The sequence below is a fragment of the Amblyraja radiata genome, chromosome 33 (assembly GCF_010909765.2).
Source record: "Amblyraja radiata isolate CabotCenter1 chromosome 33, sAmbRad1.1.pri, whole genome shotgun sequence".
In the NCBI taxonomy this organism is placed as follows: domain Eukaryota; kingdom Metazoa; phylum Chordata; class Chondrichthyes; order Rajiformes; family Rajidae; genus Amblyraja; species Amblyraja radiata.
In genome coordinates this window covers 4,994,756-5,018,077 of record NC_045988.1, presented here as the reverse complement: position 1 = coordinate 5,018,077, position 23,322 = coordinate 4,994,756, and the positions used below count along the sequence as shown (strand labels likewise).

Below are 23,322 nucleotides of genomic sequence, written 5' to 3'. Positions count from 1 at the left end.
CTGACATCCCAGGAATCAGTCTGGTGAACCTTCTCTGTACTCCCTCTATGACAAGTATGTCCTTGTGGTTTGAGGTGGGAGGAAGATAAAATTGGTGGTCCACTGTGGAAATTAGCAGGAGCTTGTCAACTTCCCCGGATCAGAGAACCGACTCACCAGAAGTAGATCTTGTACTTTTTACTGAGGACACGCTTGTCCTTCCGGGAAAGGTCGGAGACGTACAGAAACTTCTGCAAACGGAAAAGAGAGAAATATCTTTTTTTTTTTAAATAAAAGTTTGTTGGTCTTTCATTGTGCCTGGTCTTGGCGTGCGTATATCGATCGGCAAGTAATCCCGTGAAACCTATAACGCTGGTCTGTACAGGAACTCAATCAATTATTCATTCACTTACCCTGCTGGTTCATATAAGGTTTTGAACATATGATATTTTGATAAAAATTTGGAATCAAAATGTAAATGATGATGGGGAATGGTGAGGGGCAGTTACAGTGAAAAACTGACATAAACCTTCATTTACAAAATGTTTTGTTGGACTGTTCACTCTGCTGCCCTCGGGCAAAAGGTATCGCAGTATAAGGAGCAGAAGGGCCAGGTTTTTGCAACAGCTTCTTCCACTGAGCCACTAATAGTGCCGCCACTATTATCTATTTTATCTTTTTATCTATTTTATCCTTTTGTTATTTTATGTTGCACGGCTGCTTCCTGAGACTGCCGGCTTTCCACCCACAGACGGCTGTGGAGGCCAAGTCAATGGATATTGTTAAGGCGGAGATTGATAGATTCTTGCTGAGTACGGTTGTCTGAGGTTATGGGGGGAAGGCAGGAGAATGGGGTTGAGAGGGAGAGATAGATCAGCCACGATTGAATGGCGGAGGAGACGTGATGGGCCGAATGGCCTAACGCTGCTCCTATCACTTATGACCTTTTGACAATTTGTATGGCATCGATTAGTTTGGAACTTTAATAAATCCGCTGGTTTCCATTTATATTCCCGAACGGCTCTAATTCTGCTCCTCTCGCTAGTGGCCTCTCAGCTCACGCACCTTGGTTCTGATGACGTTTTTGTCGGAGTCGATGTCCGTCAGTGTGTCGTACTCGTCTTCCTCGATGGAGCTGAGGGAATCGAGGCGTGGGCGGATCACGTTCTCCAGGGGGCGCTCTGTGAGGGCAACGAGGAGGGTACATTGGTGCAAACACACATGGCAGCCAAAGGATCCGACCAAGGGCGAAGGGTATATAATCCTGTGGCCGGCGTGGGTTTTCTCCGGGTGCTCCGGTTTCCTCCCACACCTCAAAGGCGTACAGGTTTGTAGATTAATTGGCTTCGGTAAAATAGTAAATTGTCCCTAGTGTGTGTAGGATAGTGTAAGTGTGCGAGGATCGCTGGTCGGCACGGGCTCAGTGGGTCGAAGGGCCTGTTTTCGTGCTGTCTCTCTAAACTAAACTAACTTTTCTGATTTCAAATACTCCTGACCTAGTTCTCACCGAGCTACAGCTAATGCCCCTGTCCCACTTAGGAAACCTGAACGGAAACCTCTGGAGACTTTGTGCCCCACCCAAGGTTTCCGTGCGGTTCCCGGAGGTTTTTGTCAGTCTCCCTACCCGCTTCCACCACCTGCAACCTCCTGCAACCACCTGCAACCTCCGGGAACCGCACGGAAACCTTGGGTGGGGCGCAAAGTCTCCAGAGGTTTCCAGGTGGGACAGGGGCATAACAATGACCCGTTTCCTTTATCATTGTTACTCTTTGGCATATATTTTATTAATTTGTTATATATCTCTCTATGTCATCATCTATATCTCTAGTTTCCCGGACTGTCACAGCTGCCACAGCCAGACATAAAGCTTTTTTCCACGAGTAGTAGCTCTACTCAATAACGAAAAATCTGAAGCCTCCTTTAGCTCTGATATTTTATTTAACTCACATGTTTAATCGATAATGTTTTATTATTAATGTTTTATGTTTTACGTGTCATTCCTAGCTGTCACCGTATGTTATGTTGTCACTTGCGGGCGGAGCACCAAGGCAAATTCCTTGTATGTGAATATACTTGGCCAATAAACTTATTCATTCATTCATTCATTCATTCATTCATTCTTTCCCGTGACTTTCAGTCTGAAGAAGGGTCTTCGGCATTTTGTGTCGAACTCTTGAAACACATCTGTCTGAAGAGAAGTTTTTGCGGCACCATGTTTTTGTCCCGTAGCCTGTAAATTGCTCTTTACATCAGGGCCACACGTACTCTGATGGTCTTGCAGTGAGAGTTAATCTAGAGTCCGTATAGGGTTGTGTGCCTGGATGGAGTGGATGGGGAGAGGATATTCCCACTGGTGGGAGAGTCTATGACCAGAGGGAACAGCTTCAGAATAAAGGGAAGTATCTATAGAAAGGAGATGAGGAGGAATTTATTTAGTCAGAAGGTGGTGAATTTATGGAATTCATTGCCACAGATGACGGTGGAGGCCAAGACTTTGGGTATTTAAAAAAAAGAGGTTGACAGATTCTTGATTAGTACGGGTGTCAAGGGTTATGCGGAGAAGGCAGGAGAATGGGGTTGAGAGGGAGAGATTGATCAGCCGGCATTGAATGGCACAGTATACTCGATGGGCCGAATGGTCTAACTCTGCTCCTAGGACGAAGACTTATGGACTTGCGCTGGTGTGGGAAGCAGTTGTCACCTTACCCATGTAGCCGTATGTAGAATCGGACTCCATGCTGTCTGTAATGGCCTCAGAGCCAAGAGTGGAACCATTCTCTGCAACAGATAACGGACAGATTAGAATTAAAAGACACTTGGACGGGTACATGGATAGGAAAGGGTTAATGGGATACGAGTCAAACACAGGCAAATGGGACGAGTATAATATAGGCATGTTTTTGACATGGATGCTGGGCCGAAGGGCCTGTTACATGTTTGGACACGCTAGAGGCAGGAAACATGTTCCCGATGTTGGGGGAGTCCAGAACCAGGGGCCACAGTTTAAGAATAAGGAGTAAGCCATTTAGAATGGAGACGAGGAAACACCTTTTCTCACAGAGAGTGGTGAGTCTGTGGAATTCTGTGCCTCAGAGGGCGGTGGAGGCCAGTTCTCTGGATACTTTTAAGAGAGAGCTAGATAGGGCTCTTAAAAATAGCGGAGTCAGGGGATATGGGAAGAAGGCAGGAACGGGGTACTGATTGGGGATGATCAGCCATGATCACACTGAATGGCGGTGCTGGTTCGAAGGGCCGAATGGCCTACTCCTGCACCTATTGTCCATTGTCTATTGTTGTACGACTATATAATTTGAATTAAGTTCTTGAACAACTGAAAACCCCCCCCCCTCCCCCCCCCAGTTTGCACGATGTGTTCCAATGTGTGGGAATCCGGGTGTCTCCACGATAAGGCAGCAACTCTACCATGCCACTGTGCCGCCCCCATTGTGTCTGCCTACATCAATGTCTTGATGGTGGTGTCTTGACTGGCCTTTGTTCATAGCCCATTGAACCAAATCGTTGCTTACAAAAAAAAACGCAGACAGAAAACAGTTCCCGATTCCCAGCTCCTCACTGAACCCGAGATAGATGTCCAGAGGTTTAATCCTTTACGCTCTCACAATATAGAACATCTTGCAGAGTTTCTTGACGAGAACGTGGTTTGGAAAGTCTAGGCAAACTCAACCCGGTGCTTACAAACCTCGTGGAGAGACTCAGGAGCTGAGCTACTATCAACACCATTGGAGACCCTTGGACTCTTTAATCGGGATTCACTGGACTTCATATTGCACTAAAATGTTATTCCGGTTATTCCCTTTATCATGTGAATTCTGTGGACGGCTCGATTGTAATGATGGATTGTCTTTCCATTGACTGGTTAGTACGCGACAAAAACTCATCGCTGTACCTCAGTACACGTGACAATAAATTAAACTTAACTGAGGTTGGTGGGGGCGCTGTGAGTCAGCTGCCCTGCCTGCAGTGTGTTCATTATCTCGACTTTTTGGGGTTTTTTTTGGTGTGTCTAAATGTTAGTTTAGGTGTCTTTTGGTGTGTCTTGTGTGGGGGGTGGTGGGGAACCGCTTTCCGTTGCCTCGACGGAAAGGCGACTTTTTCCATGTCGCCTCCCTCGCGGTCTAACAGCATGGACTGGACCGACCTTTCCTGGAGTCGAGCCCGGAGTTTCAGCAGCGGGCGCAGCATGGAGTTTTCCATCACGGAGCGGGCGAACCCTTGCCGGAGGTCGCCAGAGAGGAGTGCTCCGATCGCTGGCCTGGTGACTTTGGCATCATAGGGCTGTGGTCTGCGGAGCTTCTAGTCACGGGCGTGGCGTGGAATTACAATCCCTTACCGGGGATTGCCGGAGAAGAGCTCCGTCCGCCGGCCTGTGGCCTATAACATCTTGAAGCCGCGGTCTCCGGTAGGAAAATGCCGATTCGGGCACTCCAAGCCACGGAGTGTGTTTGACCGTCCCGACGTCGGAGGTTTGATCATCCCGGCGAGAGGGCCTGTACATGGGGCCGTCCATAGCGGCAACTACAGAGGGTTTATGGCCCCGACCACGGGTGAACAAAGGAGGACTGACTGAACCTTGTTGCCTTCCACCACATGAAGAATGCTGTGGTGGATGTTTGTGTTGAATTCTATTGTGTATTGTGTGATATTTTTAAGTGTATCGCTGCTGGCAAATTCATTTCACTGCACCTTTGGGTGCATGTGACGAATAAAATTGACTTTGACTTTGAACCTGACCTCCAGATGGACTTTTACAATATGTTTCATGGTTACTAATACTGATGGTGGCTTCTTCTTTAGACTGGTCAGTTAGAGGAATCTAATCTCCTGAGCTAAAGTTCGGCCGCTAATTTTCCCCACCGGGGATTTGAACTCACGTCTCTGGATTAATAACCATGGGTGTCTAGCTTACCAATGCAGTTGTACCCCTTCATACATCACCAATAGCTGGACTTACCACAGGATCCGTAGCTTGGACATGCTGGACTTCCAGTGTAGAGGTCGGGACTCTGGGAATTGTAACTACCTGCTGAAATATAACACAGTACCAGAGTTTTAAAGAAGTCGTGGAAGACAACATGTAATTCTCCGTGGAAACACCATCCCGTCTCACGCCACACTGATGATACAAAGGATAGACTCAAAATGCTGGAGTAACTCAGCGGGTCAGGCAACATCTCTGGAGAAAATAGACAAGTGGCGTTTGGGGTTGGGTCCTTTCTTCAGATGTATGTTTACATTCATCAGTCTGAGGAATGGTCCCGACCCGAATCGCCTCCTCTCCATTTTCTCCAGAGATGCTACCTGACCGACTGCATTTTGTGTCTATATTTGGTATAAACCAGTATCTGTCGTTCCTTTTTTATGACATGAAAATACAAAGGTCTCTGTCTACCAGCAGCCGTGGCCAATAGACAAGCCTCCTTACTTCATCCCCATTATTCTTCTAGTTATCATCAGTTGTAATAATAGTTATCAACTATTCTAGTCATTACTAGTTGCAGTTCATCAATCTGAAGATGGGCCCTGACCCGAAACGTCACCTATCCATGTTCCATGCATCCAAAGATGCTGCCCGATCCACTGAGTTACTCCAGCACGTTGTGTCTTTTTTTTATTCCTCCAGTTACCTCAGTGGAAATATAGGGTGCGGAACAGGTTGTCCTTCTGCCGTCACCTTTGTTGCGTTCGTGGTGGATGGAGGACAACCTCGCCAGGTGAAACATGCCCGGCCTGGCCGCTGTTAATTCAGATCTTACAGCAGAGGAAGATCAAATTGAAAATGGCAGAGGAGCTAGAATCATCTCAGCCAGGAAGAGAACCCTTGATCAAGAGGGGGAGGGCCATATTTGTTTAGTCGAGTTTAGAGATACAGCGTGGAAACAGGCCCTTCGGCCCGTCGACCAGCGATCCCCGCACACTAACATTTTCCTACACACACAAGAGGGACAATTTGCATTTTTTTACCGAAGCCAATTAACCTACAAACCTGGATTGTGGGAAAAACCGGAGATCCCGGAGAAAACCCACGCAGGTCACAGGAAGAACGTACAAACTCTGGACAGATAGCGCCTGTAGTCAGGATCGAACTTGGGTCTCTGGCGCTGTAAGGCTCTCCCGCTGCGCAACTGTGCCGCCCGTATGAATGGCCTTTTAGCGCCCAAAGTGAAGCACCCCAGTCCCTTATAACATTTCTCACTGGGAGCAAAAATAACGATGACCCAGAACAAATATCGATCTTGTGCACTTATTTAAAAAACTCCCTGTACCTCATTAGTGCGTGATTTGGCTCAGTTGGACTTTGAGACAATGGATTTCCTGTTGAGTGACTTAATTGGCCAGTGGAAAGGATGTTGACAGCCTGCCAGGAAGGAAGAGATGAAAGGGCCTCGTGGAGCCAGCTAGGCTCATTGGCAAGTGGGTGTCTCTAATAAATTAATTAGCAAGTCAGTCAGTCAGTCAGAACCTTTCACTCAGGGTGGAGATGTCTAAGACTAGAGGGCGCAGCTCTAAAGTGAGAGGGACAAAGTTTAAAGATGATGAGCGGGGCAAGATTCTTATTTCTCTGTGAAATATTTCATGACTCCTTTTTTATTAGAAAATGATTGAAGCACAGATGGAAGATGTTGATAATGTTATCTGAGCAGATAATTGGAAGAAATGTCACTGATTTCTCCTGGTTCCCACATTCATAACTGTGACCGAGGCTGAGATGCACTGGTTACATTCAATAGACAATAGACAGACAATAGGTGCAGGAGTAGGCCATTTGGCCCTTCGAGCCAGCACCGCCATTCAATGTGATCATGGCTGATCATCCCCAATCAGTACCCCGTTCCTGCCTTCTCCCCATATCCCCTGACTCCGCTATTTTTAAGAGCCCTATCTAGCTATTTCTTGAAAGCATCCAGAGAACCTGCCTCCACCGCCCTCTGAGGCAGAGAATTCCATAGACTCACCACTCTCTGTGAGAAACAGTGTTTCCTCGTCTCCGTTCTAAATGGCTTACTCCTTATTCTTAAACTGTGTGGCCCCTGGTTCTGGACTCCCCCAACATCGGGAACATGTTTCTTGCCTCTAGTGTGTCCAAGCCCTTAACAATCTTATATGTTTCAATGAGATACCCTCTCATCCTTTTAAACTCCAGAGTGTACAAGCCCAGCCGCTCCATTCTCTCAGCATGTGACAGTCCCGCCATCCCGGGTTCCAGCTAATATTTCCATCACTGTGGTCATCAGGTTGTAATAATATGCCTGAATATAGTCATTGGGAACATAAATGGAAACCAGCGGTTTTATTAAAGTTCCAAACTAATCAATGCCATACAAGTTGTCATAAGTTCATAAGTGATAGGAATAAAATTAGGCCATTCGGCCCATCAAGTCTACTCCGCCATTCAATCGTGGTTCTCCCTCCTAATCCCATTGTCCTGCCTTCTCCCCATAGCCTCTGACACCCGCACTAATCATGAATCTATCTATCTCTGCTTTTAAAAATATCCATTGACTTGGCCTCCACTGCATCTTGTGGCAAAGAGTTCCACAGATTTACCGCAGATCTGGCTAAAGAAATTCCTCCTCATCTCCTTCCTAAAGGAACGTCCTTTGACTGTGCTGCAGCTCAAAGATCAGGCATTGTGCAAAGACACCGAGTTCTCGTCCACCGCACTCTTTGGCTTTGGCATAAACCAGTTACTGAGCTTCTCAGTCCAGTTTGATAGTGAATCTGCGGCAAGGGTAGGGGAACAATGACCCACAATCACGGCATCAGCTGCAGTAATCCCTGGTCACGTCAAACCTGGGTCAATGAGACAATGCCAACCTCTTGCCTTGCATCAGAGGCCAGTGATATAAGTTCATAAGAGATGCAGTCACGGTGGCGCAGCGGATGCAGCGAAAGCAGCGCCGGAGACCCGGGTTCGATCCCGACTACGCGTGCTGTCTGTACAAAGTTTGTTCGTTCTCCCCGTGACCTGCGTGGGCTTTCTCCGAGATCTTCGGTTTCCTCCCACATTTCAAAGGCATACAGGTTTGTAGGTTGTTCAAGAAGGAACTGCAGATGCTGGAAAATCGAAGGTACCCTAAAAAGCTGGAGAAACTCAGCGGGTGAAGCAGCATCTATGGAGCGAAGGAAATTGGCAACGTTTCGGGCCGAAACCCTGAAGGAAATAGGCAACGTTTCGGGCCGAAACCCTTCTGAAACGTTGCCTATTTCCTTCGCTCCATAGATGCTGCTGCACCCGCTGAGTTTCTCCAGCTTTTTTGTGTACCTTCAGGTTTGTAGGTTAAAAAAGATGAGAAGAACTTTTTTCACACAGAGAGTGGTGAATCTCTGGAACTCTCTGCCACAGAGGGTAGTCGAGGCCAGTTCATTGGCTATATTTAAGAGGGAGTTAGATGTGGCCCTTGTGGCTAAGGGGATCAGAGGGTATGGAGAGAAGGCAGGTACGGGATACTGAGTTGGATGATCAGCTATGATCATATTGAATGGCGGTGCAGGCTCGAAGGGCCGAATGGCCTACTCCTGCGCCTAATTTCTATGTTTCTATGTTTCTAATTGGCTTCGTAAATGTAAAAATTGGGTTGATGGGCCAAATGTGACTGACGTTGGTCAGTATTTAGCCCTCGTACAAACAACAGAGGGCTGAGAAAGAAAACAGGCAGTCTGCTGTTGCCTGATTTATAATGCATTTAAAATGATGTTGATAATGTTGGATAGAAAAAAAAAAAAGCTGGTGACCACGGTTTTGCACGCACTTAAATTCTAGTTTTGTAATGACTTGAGAATTAGCAAAGACACACTTAACATTGTTATAACTTGTAACTGGGTCAATGCCTGTGGTGAAATAGAACGCACGAGGAGATGGATGGGGGCTTTAACTGTTTGCACGGCAACACCATTAGTGGAAATCTTGGCTTTTATTTTAGTTTAGAGATACAGCGTGGAAACAGGCCCCTCGGCCCACTGAGTCCACGCCGACCAGCGATCCCCCGTACACTAGTTGTACATCCTACACCAGTCATTGAAAGTAGGCATGCAGGTGCAGCAGGCAGTGAAGAAAGCGAATGGTATGTTAGCTTTCATAGCAAAAGGATTTGAGTATAGGAGCAGGGAGGTTCTACTGCAGTTGCACAGGGTCTTGGTGAGACCACACCTGGAGTATTGCGTACAGTTTTGGTCTCCAAATCTGAGGAAGGACATTATTGCCATAGAGGGAGTGCAGAGAAGGTTCACCAGACTGATTCCTGGGATGTCAGGGCTGTCTTATGAAGAAAGACTGGATAGACTTGGTTTATACTCTCTAGAATTTAGGAGATTGAGAGGGGATCTTATAGAAACTTATAAAATTCTTAAGGGGTTGGACAGGCTAGATGCAGGAAGATTGCTCCCGATGTTGGGGAAGTCCAGGACAAGGGGTCACAGCTTAAGGATAAGGGGGAAATCCTTTAAAACCGAGATGAGAAGAACTTTTTTCACACAGAGAGTGGTGAATCTCTGGAACTCCCTGCCACAGAGGGTAGTCGAGGCCAGTTCATTGGCTATATTTAAGAGGGAGTTAGATGTGGCCCTTGTGGCTAAGGGGATCAGAGAGTATGGAGAGAAGGCAGGTACGGGATACTGAGTTGGATGATCAGCCATGATCATATTGAATGGCGGTGCAGGCTCGAAGGGCCGAATGGCCTACTCCTGCACCTAATTTCTATGTTTCTATGTTTCTACACACTAGGGACAATTTACAGATGCCAGTTAACCTACAAAGCTACGTCTTTGGGATGTGGGAGGAAACCGGAGCACCCGGAGAAAACCCACGTGGTCACAGGGAGAACGTACAAACGCTACCCAGACAGCACCCGAGGTCAGGATCGAACCTGGGTCTCTGGCACGGGGAGGCAGTAACTCTACCGCTGTGCCACTGTGCAGCCCGTTATATAACACAAGAGATTATCGTAGAGATAACATTCCCCATGACATTTCACAGGAGCATTATCAAACAGAATGTGACAGGACGACACAAGGAAGATTTGGAGTATTGCGTACAGTTCTGGTCACCCCATTACAGGAAGGATGCAGAGGGGTTTGAGAGGGTGCTGAGGAGATTTACCACAATGCTGCCTGCATCAGGGGGTATTAGCTAGGAGAGGTTGAATAAACTTGGATTTCTTTTCCTTGAAACATCTGAGATCGAGGGGGGACCTGAGAAAAGTATCTAAGATTGTTTTTACTGTTATTATGTGTGAAATGTTTTAAGTTTTATGTGCGATGCTCCAGTATTCCCTGGGAAACGTCTATTCATTTTGCACTATGCAACTGTTGCTTTGCAAAATGACAATAAAGGTTGATTGATTGATTGATTGATTGATTAACAGAGGCAATGATAAGGTGGACAGTCGGAACCTATGTCCCAGGGAGGACATGTCAAAGAGGGCATAGCTTTAGGGTGAGAGGGGCAAATTGTGTGGGGCAAAATTCTCTACACAGATGGTGGTGGGGGCCTGGAACGTGCTGCCGGGAGTGGTAGTGGTGGAGGAGGCAGATATGATAGGGGTTTTTAAGAGGCTTTTAGATATGCAGGGAATGGAGGGATACGGATCACATGCAGACAGAGGAGATTAGTTGATCTTGCCATTATCTTTGGCATGGACATCGTGGACCAAAGAGCCTGTTCCTGTGCTCCACCTCTCTGTTCTACAAAAGGCAACTGAAAGCTTAGTCAGAGGACTGGGGTTTTTTTTGAGAAACAGCATAAAGGGACCCAGAGAGGTCAGAAAGGCAGAGAGGTTTAATATGGAGATTGTTGAACTCGGGGCCCAGGCATCTGGGTATAAACGGAAGAGTGATGAGGACAAGGGATTGCAAAATAAGCCAGTTTTAGTGTGCAGAAGTACCAGTATAAATGAAGTACATAAGCTTCAAATGGATTTCAATAGACAATAGGTGCAGGAGTAGGCCATTCGGCCCTTCAAGCCAGCACCGCCATTCAATGTGATCATGGCTGATCATCCCCAATCAGTACCCCGTTCCTGCCTTCTCCCCATATCCCCTGACTGCTATCTTTAAGAGCCCTATCTAGCTCTCTCTTGAAAGTATCCAGAGAACCCGCCTCCATTTCATCTCATGTGATCGGAGCAGAATTAGGCCATTTGGCCCATCAAGTCTACTTCACCATTCAATCATGGCTGATCTATCTCTCCCTCCTAACCCCATTCTCCTGCCTTCTCCACATAACCCCAGACACCTGTACTAACCAAGAATCGATCACTATCTCCATTGACTTGGCCTCCACAGCCTTCAGTGGGAATGAATTCAGATTCACCACCCTCTGACTAAATCAATTTCTCCTCATCTGCTTCCTAAAGGAACTTTAGTTCTTCAATTCTGAGGCTATGACCTCTGGTCCAAGACTCTCCCACTGGTGGAAACATCCTCTCCACAGCCACTCTATCCAGGCCTTTCACTATTCGGTAAGTTTCAATGAGGTTGCCCCTCATCCTTGTACTTTGGAGTTTGGATGTCTGATAATGTTAAAGGAACACAAGGGAAGTCTCCAACGGAGAGGACAGAGCAGCACTAACATCAGCCACGGAAGCACACACTGGAAGTCACATTGATTGTGAGCATTTCTGGCGACCTTCACTTGCATCGATCAGTCTTAACCCAGCCTGTGAACCGAATATCTCACAGTCAGCTCATTTATTTTTAATGACACAAAGGTTTCGGAAGCATTGAGCCAAATTGGCAATGGCTCTGCACTTGATGCCAGTCTTATGCAGGGATAGAGTGTCAGGTCTGTCCGTTCACCCCAGACCCACACTGGGAGAGACTCCTTCAATCCCACCCTTGGCCCTGTCCTTTAGAGATACAGCATGGAAACAGGCCCTTCGGCCCACCGGGTCCATGATCACCCTTTCACACCAGTTCTAAGCTATCCCACTTTCTCATCCGCTCCCTACATACTAGGGGCAATTTTACAGAGGAGAATTAATCTAAGTGCCTATGTATCGTGATACTTGTACTGAAGGGTACACAGAAATGAATTGCATTGTACCTCGGGACATGTGACAAATGAAGTGCCGTACCATAAAGCACCATTCCACACTACAGACTGCACGTCTTTGGAATGTGAAAGGGAACCGGAGCACCCGGAGAAAACCCACAAGGTCACGCACAAGGAGAACGCACAAACTCCACACAGACAGCACCCGAGGTCAGGTTCAAACCTAGGTCTCTGCTGCTGTGAGGCAGCGGCTCCACCCGCTGCAGCACTGTCTTAATACAAAAGGACATGTTACATGCCCCTGGGCATCTCTCCACTGTGCGTCCTTGTCTCAGGATGTGGGTATCTTGGGCAAGTGGCAGCACCCCAAGATGTGTGTCTGGAGTGAATGGACAGACCTGACACTCTATTCAGAGGGACCTGCTCCATATCTGCTACAGGGGGAGGTCAGCTTGTTTTCTCTTGAATGAAAGAGGTTGAGGAATGTTTCAAGGTCAGTTTATTGTCACATGCACCAATTAAGGTACAGTGAAAGGTGGACACAAAAATGCTGGAGTAACTCAGCGGGTGAGGCAGCATCTATGGAGAGAAGGGATGGCCGACGTTTCGGGTCGAGACCCTTCTTCAGACTGAAGTTTCTTCAGACTCTGAAGAAGAAGAAGGGTCTCGACCCGAGACGTCGCCCATTCCTTCTCTCCATAGATGCTGCCTCACCCGCTGAGTTACTCCAGCATTTTGTGTCCACCTTTGATTTTACCAGCATCTGCTATTCTTTCTCACACAAGGTACGGTGAAATTTGAGTTACCAGACAGCCATACAAAGTGAAAAGCAACAAGACACACAACCACATAAAAGTTAAAATAAACATCCACCACAGTTGGTTCCACATTCCTCATTGTGATGGAAGGGAAGAGAGTTCAATCTTGGGATGACAGATGACACAATGGGCTAAGTGTTCGGCTGGCGACCGGAAGGTAGCCGGTTCGAATCCCGCTTGGAGTGCATACTGTCGTTGTGTCCTTGGGCAAGACACTTCACCCACCTTTGCCTGTGTGTGAATGTGTGTGAGTGATTGGTGGTGGTCGGAGGGGCCGTAGGCGCAGAATGGCAGCCACGCTTCCGTCAGTCTGCCCCAGGGCAGCTGTGGCTACAGAAGTAGCTTACCACCACCGAGTGTGACTGAGGAGTGAATGAATAATGCGATGTAAAGCGCCTTGAGTATTACAAAAGGCGCTATATAAATCCCATCCATTATTATTATTATTATTAATCTTCTTCCTCTTTGTTGACAGAAGCATGTAAAATGATGGGAAGCATAGACAGTCAAAAGCTTTTTCTCCAGTATAGAAACTCAAACACTGGACAGCATAGGTTTAAGGTGAGAGGGGCAAAGATGAAAGGCGATGTGTGGGACAAGCATTTTCTACACAGATGATGGCGAGTGCCTGTCGGGGGCATTTAAAGACGCGTCAGTGGCATTTAAAAAAATACTTTTGGATAGGTAGGTGGATATGCTGGGAATGGGGAGATGTGTGCTATGTGCTGGTACATGTTTGGCACAGACACTTGTGCTGCACTGTTCTATATTCTATGTTCTCAGTGGAAAGTATTTTGTTACACTCCTGACGGGCTGGCCAATTCCATTCCGTGTCTCGGTTTGCGTTATGGTGTGTGTCGCGGGGAGCAACAACAAATCGTTTCAAACCGATGCCCCACCACACGGTGACTGGATGTGAACCAGCGCGAGTCTGTCCCTAGTTCCCCCCCTTGCTTGACGATAAATTGAGTGAAAACACGAGCCTTACCTAGTAACGGATCTGAAGCCAGAGAGACCAGCAGCCAAAAAATACAAAAGGAAAAAATTACTGTTCAGACTCAGCAGCGAGGAAGAGAGAAGATAAACGTGTAACAGAGGAACATGTCGTCGCATTTAGTCTCACTAAGCAGTGGGAGAGAAACCGTCTTGGGGAGACAGAGAATTACAATAGCAGACGGGTCCCCAACCTGAGACGCCAACCATACTTCTTCCCCAGAGAAGCAGAGACCAATGTTGAAGATAGACACAAAGTGCTGGAGTAACTCAGCGGGTCCAGCAGCATCTCTGGAGAAAATGGATGAGCGATGTTTTTGGTCATGTCCCTTCTTGAGTCTGAAGACAAGTCCCGACCCAAAACGTCGCCCATCCTTTATCTCCAGAGACGCTGCGTGACCCGCTGAGTTACTCCAGCACTTTGTGTCTCTCTGAGAATGACACAAACATTTGTTATACCTTTCAGTGTTAACGAGTTTACAGGCAGCTCAGGAACAGGGTGACCCGGGGGTGCGTGTGTACACATTCTTTGAAAGTGATGGGGTGAAGTTCAGAGAGCTTCGAAAAATGGATGTGGTCTCTTTGGTTATAAAACTTAAGCCGAGCCATCATAAAGTATTGTGCACATTTCAGGGTGCAGAACTCCAGGAAGAAAGCCAATATCTCAGAGGGAGTAGATAGCAGATAAAGTGGAATATCCCAGGGATGAGGGACATCAGTTCTGCCCAGAAGCTGGAGCAGGTGAGCTTTGCTGACCTTAAAGGAAAGAGTGTGTCTGTGTTAATGTTCCTGTAGACTCTCAGCAATTGTGTCGGTGGAAGTGGGATTAGGCAGTAACACACTAAAGATGCTGTGGGAGTGCCACCTAGGAGAGCTCTGCCCAGGACAACACTGGGACCTGCAGGTGGTTGAAGTCCTGGGTCTCTGGAATAACTCCAGCTGTACATCGGTGGGTTGTGTTACCTCTCCATGCTAAATCCTCTAGAGACCCAGGCCATGAATGCACGAGTCTCATCCCTGCAATGTGGTGTGGACTGCAGCCACCGGCATCTCGGTGCACGGCCTGGCTGTCTGTTTAGTTTAGTTTAGAGATACAGCGCGGAAACAGGCCCTTCGGCCCACACCGACCAGCGATCCCTGCACACTCACACTATCCTACACATACCAGGGACAATTTACAATTAAACCAAGCCAATTAACCTACAAACCCGTACGCCTTTGGAGTGTGGGAGGAAACCGGAGATCCCGGAGAAAACCCACGCAGGTCACGGGGAGAAGGCACAGACAGAACCCGTAGTCAGGATCGAACCCGGGTCTCTGGCGCCGTGAGGCAGCGATTCTACCGCTGCGCCACCGTGCCGCCCCTGGCTGCACAGAACGGTGCAAAGACACCCGCAACGCATCATGGATCCCAGCCCTCGGTGGGAACAGGCCGGGAGAATCACAGAAACCCCGACAGTAACCAACGCTAGCTGTTTTCCTGTGGAAACTACAGGAAGAAAATACACAGATCCATTCTCCAAAGAGAGTAAAGTGATGTTCTAGTTACCACACTGATCCGGAGGTGACATTTTGCCCAGAAGTCTCTCCCTTTTGTTTTGTTGCCTGAGGAGGAATTTGAAAAGCAAGATCACACTAAACCTGGTCACGAGGCAATGTATCTGAAGGCAGTGCATGCAATCATTTAGTGTAGTTAGTTCAGCTTAGTTTTTGTCACATGTACCAAGGTACAAAGAAAAGCTTTTTATTGCGTGCTAACCAGTCAGCGGAAAGATAATACATGGCAAGACGTGACCCCTCCAGAACCAGGGGTCACAGTTTAAGGATAAGGGGGAAGTCTTTTAGGACTGAGATGAGAAAAACATTTTTCACACAGAGAGTGGTGAATCTCTGGAATTCTCTGCCACAGAAGGTAGTTGAGGCCAGTTCATTGGCTATATTTAAGAGGGAGTTAGATGTGGCCCTTGTGGCTAAAGGGATCAGGGGGTATGGAGAGAAGGCAAGTACAGGATACTGTGTTGGATGATCAGCCATGATCATATTGAATGGTGGTGCAGGCTCGAAGGACCGAATGGCCTACTCCTGTACCTATTTTTTATGTTTCTATGACAGTTTGTGTCCTACCACAACTAGAGATCAGTGCTGAACTACTACCTACCTCATTGGCGACCCTTGGACTATCTTTGATCGGACTTTACTGGATTTACCTTGCATTAAATGTTATTCCTTTATCATGTTTCTATCTATCTATCTACTGTGAATGGCTCGGTTGTAATCATGTATTATCTTTCCGCTGATTGAATAGCACGCAACAAAAAGCTTTTCACTGTACCTCCTTACACGTGACAATAAACTGAACTGATGACAATCAACCCGTCCAGAGTGAACAGTTACATGATAAACGGAATAAGGATTAGTGCAAATGCGGGATAATGGGAATGTTTAGTGAAAATACAGGATAATTTGAGGAAGGACATTCTTGCTATTGAGGGAGCCCAGCGTAGGTTTACAAGGTTAATTCCCGGGATGGCGGGACTGTCATATGCTGAGAGAATGGAGCAGCTGGGCTTGTACACTCTGGAGTTTAGAAGGATGAGAGGGTATCTCATTGAAACATATAAGATTGTTAAGGGCTTGGACACGCTAGAGACAGGAAACATGTTCCCGATGTTGGGGGAGTCCAGAACCAGGGGCCACAGTTTAAGAATAAGGAGTAAGCCATTTAGAACGGAGACGAGAAAACACTTTTTCTCATAGAGAGCGGTGAGTCTGTGGAATTCTGTGCCTCAGAGGGCGGTGGAGGCCAGTTCTCTGGATGCTTTTGAGAGCTAGATAGGGCTCTTAAAAATAGCGGAGTCAGGGGATATGGGGAGAAGGCAGGAACGGGGTACTGATTGGGGATGATCAGCCATGATAACATTGAATGGCAGTGCTGGCTCGAAGGGCCGAATGGCCTCTACTCCTGCACCAATTGTCTATTGTCTAAAAGGTAGAATGAGCAGTGCAAGTATACAAGGCAGTTTTCAAAAGACATTCCAGTAGAGAACTCCACCATAAATCAACATCCTTTCCAAGCCCTCAGCCAGACTGCAGCAGGATCGACACCACAACAGGAAAGGTAACAACATTTTAGTTGCCGTATCAGTGTTATTTTTTTTTAGTAATGGGCCACAGTAGGATCGCCCGTGTGTGAACGATGCAAACATTTGCAGTGCCGTTACCTGCTGTGTTCCCAGCAAGCGATGAGCAGTGTGAGCAGGTAAAACGCCAGGAAAATCCCCAGGCTGAAGAGCACCCCTTTGACGTAGGCCAGAGCTGTAAGAGGGAACAGAGGGGGAGAGTTGCGGGATCAAAATATGGTTCATTACAAATTAATATGACATTGTAGTGGCCTGGTCAAGGAGTGGCCTACCCCCCAGGGACCGCCACGACATGGACATAAACACAGGCGGGCTGGTTAATAAGTTACGAACTTATGAACTCTCTTTTCTTTGACTCAGAGCGTTAACTAATGCTAACAGGGATCTTATAGAAACCTATAAAATTATAAAAGGACTGGACAAGCTAGATGCAGGAAAAATATTCCCAATGTTGGGCGAGTCCAGAACCAGGGGCCACAGTCTTAGAATAAAGGGGAGGCCATTTAATACTGAGGTGAGAAAAAACGTTTTCACCCAGAGTTGTGAATTTATGGAATTCCCTGCCACAGAGGGCAGTGGAGGCCAAGTCACTGGATGGATTTAAGAGAGAGTTGCATAGAGCTCCAGGGGCTAGTGGAGTCAAGGGATATGTGGAGAAGGCAGGCACAGGTTATTGATAGGGGACGATCAGCCATAATCACAATGAATGGCGGTGTTGGCTCGAAGGGCCGGATGGCCTCCTCCTGCACCTATTTTCTATGTTTCTAACACAGTAGATCATAAGTGATAGGAGCAGAATTAGGCCATTCGGCCCATCAAGTCTACTCCGCCATTCAATCATGGCTGATCCATCTCTCCCTCTGAACCCCATTCTCCTGCCTTCTCCCCATAATCCTCAGATAAGATGTCAGGGGTTTTGGAAAAAACCCATAGTTATAACACTGGATGAGTAATCCAGACACCAGGGCGAATGATTCCTGACCTTGTGTCATGAGTTCAAATCCCAACAGTGCCACTAGGCAACTTTAAACGTGGAGCAAGAGGCATTGCAGTCGTCATATTTTTGAATTGTCACAAAATCCCATCTGGTTCACTCATGTCCTTAAGGAAATGAAATCTTCCATGCTTGAAAAATCAATTAAAGATTAAACTAAAATTTAAATGTTGACTCCAACACAAAATCTCTGGCACTTGAAGTGTGCAGGAAGGAACTGCAGGTGCTGGATTACACCAAAGATAGACACAAAATGCTGGAGTAACTCAGTGGGACGGGCAGCATCTCTGGAGAGAAGGAATGAGTAACATTTCGGGTCGAGACCCTTCTTACTGGAAACAGGCCCTTCAGCCCACTGAGACCACGATACCCGTTCACACTAGTTCTATGCTATCCCACTTTCCCAACCACTCCCTACATATATACCGTCTGAAGAAGGATCTCGACTCGAAACGTCACCCATTCCTTCTCTCCAGAGATGCTGCCTGTTCCGCTGAGTTACTCCAGCATTTTGTGTCTATCTCTGGCACCTGGGTTGCTCTTATAAAGTGGTTGGGGAGACTGTCTCCAACCAAGGAAACTGCCCAAGCTGAAGTACTTACAATTCACAGCTGGCACCACAGTTACGGTCAGAATCTTGCTCCGATTTCCCAAGCCCATTGGCTCATCTGACGAGAGAGGGGGAGAGAGGGAGAGAGGGAGAGGGGGAGAGGGGGAGAGAGGGAGAGAGGGAGAGAGGGAGAGGGGGAGAGAGGGAAACAGAGAGAAAGAGAGAAACAGAGAGAGAGAAAAAGCGAGAGACAGGGACAGAGAGAAAGAGAGAGAGAAAAAGAGAGAAAAAAAGAGAAAAAGAGAGAGAAAGAAGGAGAAAGAAAGAGAGAAAGAAAGAGAGTGAGAGGGAGGGAGGGAGAGAGAGAGAGAGAGTGAGTTTAGTTTATTGCCATGTGTACAGTGAAAAGCTTTTGTTGCGTGCTAACCAGTCAGCAGAAAGACAATACATGATTACGATTGTGCTATTCACAGTGTACAGATACATGATAACGGGATTAATGTTTAGTGCACGGTATAGTGCATCAAAGATAGTCCAAGGGTCTTCCATCAGGTAGATAGTAGCTCAGGACCGCTCTCTAGTTGATGGTAGGATGATTCAGATGCCTGATAACAGCTGGGAAGAAACTGTCCCTGAATCTGGAGGTGTGCGTTTTCACACTTCTGTACCATTTGCCGGATGGGAGAGGGGAGAAGAGGGTGAAAGACAAATGCACAAATCGCGGCGTGTAGGAAGGAACTGCAGATGCTGGTTTAAACCGAAGATAGACACAAAATGCTGGAGTAACTCAGTGGGACAGGCAGCATCTCTGGGGAGAAGGAATGGGTGACGATTCGGGTTGCCCTAAAGAGGTTTCTCGACCCAAAACATCACCCATTCCTTCTCTCCAGAGATGTTGCCTGCCCCGCTGAGTTACTCCAGCATTTTGTGTCTATCATCAAATCGAGGCGTTCCGCAGAGCTGCAACTACAGAAAATCTGCATGTTCTTTCATCTGTATATGACTGTCATATGCTGAGAGAATGGTGCAGCTGGGCTTGTACACTCTGGTGTTTAGAAGGATGAGAGGGTATCTCATTGAAACGTATAAGATTATTAAGGGTTTGGACATGCTGGAGGCAGGAAACATGTTCCCGATGTTGGGGGAGTCCAGAACCAGGGGCCACACAGTTTAAGAATAAGGAGTAAGCCATTTAGAACGGAGACGAGGAAACACTTTTTCTCTCAGAGAGTTGTGAGTCTGTGGAATTCTCTGCCTCAGAGGGCGGTGGAGGCTGGTTCTCTGGATACTTTCAAGAGAGAGCTAGATAGGGCTCTTAAAAATAGTGGCGTCAGGGGATATGGGGAGAAGGCAGGAACGGGGTACTGATTGGGGATGATCAGCCATGAACACATTGAATGGCTCGAAGGGCTGAATGGCCTACTCCTGCACCTATTGACTATTGTAGAGTTACATAGCATGGAAACATGTCCTTTACCCAACCCATCCAAGATGTCTAACTGCGCATGTCCCATTCGCCTGTGTTTGGCCCAAATCCTTTTCCTTTCGATGTACCTGTCTAAGGTCCTTCCGCTGCTGGACATTGAGTGGCAGAGTCTGGTGGGGATGCCCCTCAACCAAGGGAAGGGATCTTACCCCAGGGGGCCACAAGAGTGGCAAGGGCACCTGGAGTATTGCATACAGTTTTGGTCTCCTAATCTGAGGAAAGACATTCTTGCCATATAGGGAGTACAGAGGTTCACCAGACTGATTCCTGGGATGTCAGGACTTTCATATGAAGAAAGACTGGATGGACTCGGCTTGTACTCACTAGAATTTAGAAGATTGGGGGCGGATCTTATAGAAACGTACAAAATTCTTAAGGGGTTGGACAGGCTAGATGCAGGAAGATTGTTCCTGATGTTGGGGAAGTCCAGAACAAGGGGTCACAGTTTAAGGATAAGGGGGAAATCTTTTAGGACCGAGATGAGAAAAAAATATTTCACACAGAGAGTGGAATCTGTGGAATTCTCTGCCAGAGGGTAGTTGAGGCCAGTTCATTGGCTATATTTAAGAGGGAGTTAGATGTGGCCCTTGTGGCTAAAGGGATCAGGGGGTATGGAGAGAAGGCAGGTATGGGATACTGAGTTGGATGATCAGCCATGATCATATTGAATGGTGGTGCAGGCTCGAAGGGCCGAATGGCCTACTCCTGCACCTATTTTCTATGTTTCTATACAGAGCAACCACGACTAAATATAACACTAATGAATGTACTGTACATACGCTGAGAATGTAACATGAGCTTTAGCACAGTTTTTGTTTTGTATATTTTTTAAATTCTGAATAAACTGTATTATTGGAAAGAAAAAATGTATTTTAAATGTTGGCATTGTCTTTCGTTCACTCCACAGCAAAAATCTACTTGTAAAGAACTTGGCAGCAAAAACCAAATTCAAAACTGTGGATAACATTACAAAAAACTGCCCCGTAGGAAATCTGAAACCAAGACTGAAACGGCTTTTGCCAGCGATCAGCTGTTGCACTAGTTGGAAACAACACACCAGGGACTTTGGAGTGTGGGAGGAAACCGGAGCACCCGGAGGAAACCCACGCGGTCACGGCGAGAACGTGCAAACTCCGTACAGACGGTATCCGTAGTTAGGATTGACCCCGGGTCTCTGGCGCTGTAATGCCCCTGTCCCACTTAGGAAACCTGAACGGAAACCTCTGGAGACTTTGCGCCCCACCCAAGGTTTCCGTGCGGTTCCCGGAGGTTGCAGGTGGTTGCCGGAGGTTGCAGGTAGTGGAAGCAGGTAGGGAGACTGACAAAAACCTCCGGGAACCTCCAGGAACCACACGGAAACCTTGGTGGGGCACAAAGTCTTCAGGTTTCCTAAGTGGGACAGGGGCATTAAGGCAGCAACTCTACTACTGCGCCCACCCATGTTGAACGAGCAAAGTTATATCTTTGTATTAAATGTTGGGCCCTTCATCCTTTATCTTTGCACAGTCGACAGCTCGATTGTTCAAGAAGGAACTGCAGATGCTGGAAATATCGAAGGTAGACAAAAGTGCTGGAGAAACTCAGCGGGTGAGGCAGCATCTATGGAGCGAATGAAATAGGCAACGTTTCGGGACGAAACGTTGCCTATTTCCTTCGCTCCATAGATGCTGCCTCACCCGCTTAGTTTCTCCAGCACTTTTGTCTACCACTGATGGCTTGATTGTATTCTGTATTGTCTTTCTTCGGACAGCAGGCAAACAAAAGTTTTGTATCTTGGTACACAAATAATAATATTAGTAATTATGTAAACTCGCCCCCACCTCCCTCTGTTCCTACCTTCTTTCAAGGGGTAAAAGGGCAGGGCCCCTCCACACGCCTCGTCCTCCGTCTTCACCACCACCACCACATAAAAACTGCTGTTTCGGAAATCCTTCCGCTGTTGGGACAGCAACAAGTAATGCTTGATGATCATGAAAGGCGTGGAAGTCATTGCGTTAACTTTACACACAACCTCTATCATTAATCATTATCATTAAGGGCCTGTCCCACGAGCATGCGCCTGCATGCGGCAAGCGGGGCCTAAAGGGCCGGTCCCACCAGCATGCGCCTGCATGCGGCAAGCGCGACCTAACGTGGTCGCTTGAGCCGTACGGCCTCGCGGGGCCGGTCCCACTTCGATCGCCGGAGCCGTATGGAGTTGTGCGGAGTTGGTCCCGAGATCGCGCGGGGCTCCGAAAAACTGACCGTGTTCAAAGATTCCGCGGGGCAACGGCCTGCCGGCTCACAGCCGCATTGGGGCCGTACGCAGCGTCTCAACGCCCGTCGGACTTCGCTCGAACTTCACGTCACTCACTCGACCTCCGTGCGTACGGCGTCGAGGCGGCTGCGGGCTTTAGGTCGCGCTTGCCGCATGGAGTCGCATGCTCGTGGGACAGGCCCTTTACACTCAACCTATCATTAATGTCTTATTATTATTAATGTTTAGTGTTTTCTGAGTCATTCGTAACTGTCATTGTATGTCATGTTGTTACTTGTGGGCGGAGCACCAAGGCAAATTCCTTGTATGTGAATACTTGGCCAATAAACTTACTTACTTACTTATAGAGACACCAAAGGTGACCTTTTAATGGTTGGGGAGATATTCGCCTTGGGTCACATCTGCAACGCATGCCACTGGCGATATTCCCCTTCTCGTGGTTCATAGTTTATAGTTATAGGAGCCATTCGGCCCCATCAAGTCTACTCCGCCATTTCAATCATAGCCGATCTATCTTTCCCTCTCAACCCCATTCTACCGCCTTCTCCCCGTAACCCCTGACACCCGAAACTGATCAAGAAGTCAGCTGTTGTAGTCTTTCTCATAAATAGCTTTCTCAAGATGAATGGAAGAAGGGTCCCGACCTGAAACGTCACCTATCCATGTTCTCCAGAGATGCTGCCTGACCCGCTGAGTTACTCCAGCACTCTGCGTCCATGTAAAAGTAACCCTAGTTATTAGTTTAGTAAAACTTCCCCGCATGTGCAGAATAGTACAAAGGGCCTGTCCCACTGTACGAGGTAATTCAAGAACTCTCCCGAGTTTAAAAAAAAAATCAAACTCGTGGTAAGCACGTAGAATGTACGTAGCAGGTACGTCGGAGCTCGGGGACGTCACTTAGCGGCTCGTAACGCTAACGGCAGGTACTCGGGAAACGCGGTGAGCTCGTGAAGATTTTTCAACATGTTGAAAAATGTCCACGAGAGCCCCGAGTACCTACGAGCGGCTATTACCGTAATTCTCCAAGTTTGAATCAGGGGAAACTCGGGAGAACTCTTGAATTAGCTCGTACAGTGGGACAGCCCCTTTAGTGCA

At 47.4% G+C, this 23,322-nt stretch overlaps 1 protein-coding gene across 2 annotated transcripts in view; it reads right to left on the bottom strand.

Annotated features, from left to right (window-relative positions):
* Positions 1 to 23,322, bottom strand: part of sidt2 (SID1 transmembrane family member 2) — a 54,889-nt gene that overhangs the window by 19,022 nt on the left and 12,545 nt on the right. The window contains exons 7-15 of one of the 2 annotated variants that reach the window (XM_033049580.1): positions 21,807 to 21,906; positions 18,537 to 18,602; positions 17,022 to 17,115; positions 15,350 to 15,405; positions 13,796 to 13,807; positions 4,952 to 5,023; positions 2,686 to 2,757; positions 1,045 to 1,160; positions 157 to 230 (exon numbers count right to left, since the gene is read on the bottom strand). In XM_033049580.1, coding sequence (XP_032905471.1) covers positions 157 to 230; positions 1,045 to 1,160; positions 2,686 to 2,757; positions 4,952 to 5,023; positions 13,796 to 13,807; positions 15,350 to 15,405; positions 17,022 to 17,115; positions 18,537 to 18,602; positions 21,807 to 21,906 — 662 coding nt within the window. The remainder of the gene's footprint in view (positions 1 to 156; positions 231 to 1,044; positions 1,161 to 2,685; positions 2,758 to 4,951; positions 5,024 to 13,795; positions 13,808 to 15,349; positions 15,406 to 17,021; positions 17,116 to 18,536; positions 18,603 to 21,806; positions 21,907 to 23,322) is intronic. The other variant, XM_033049581.1, reaches the window with a different exon arrangement.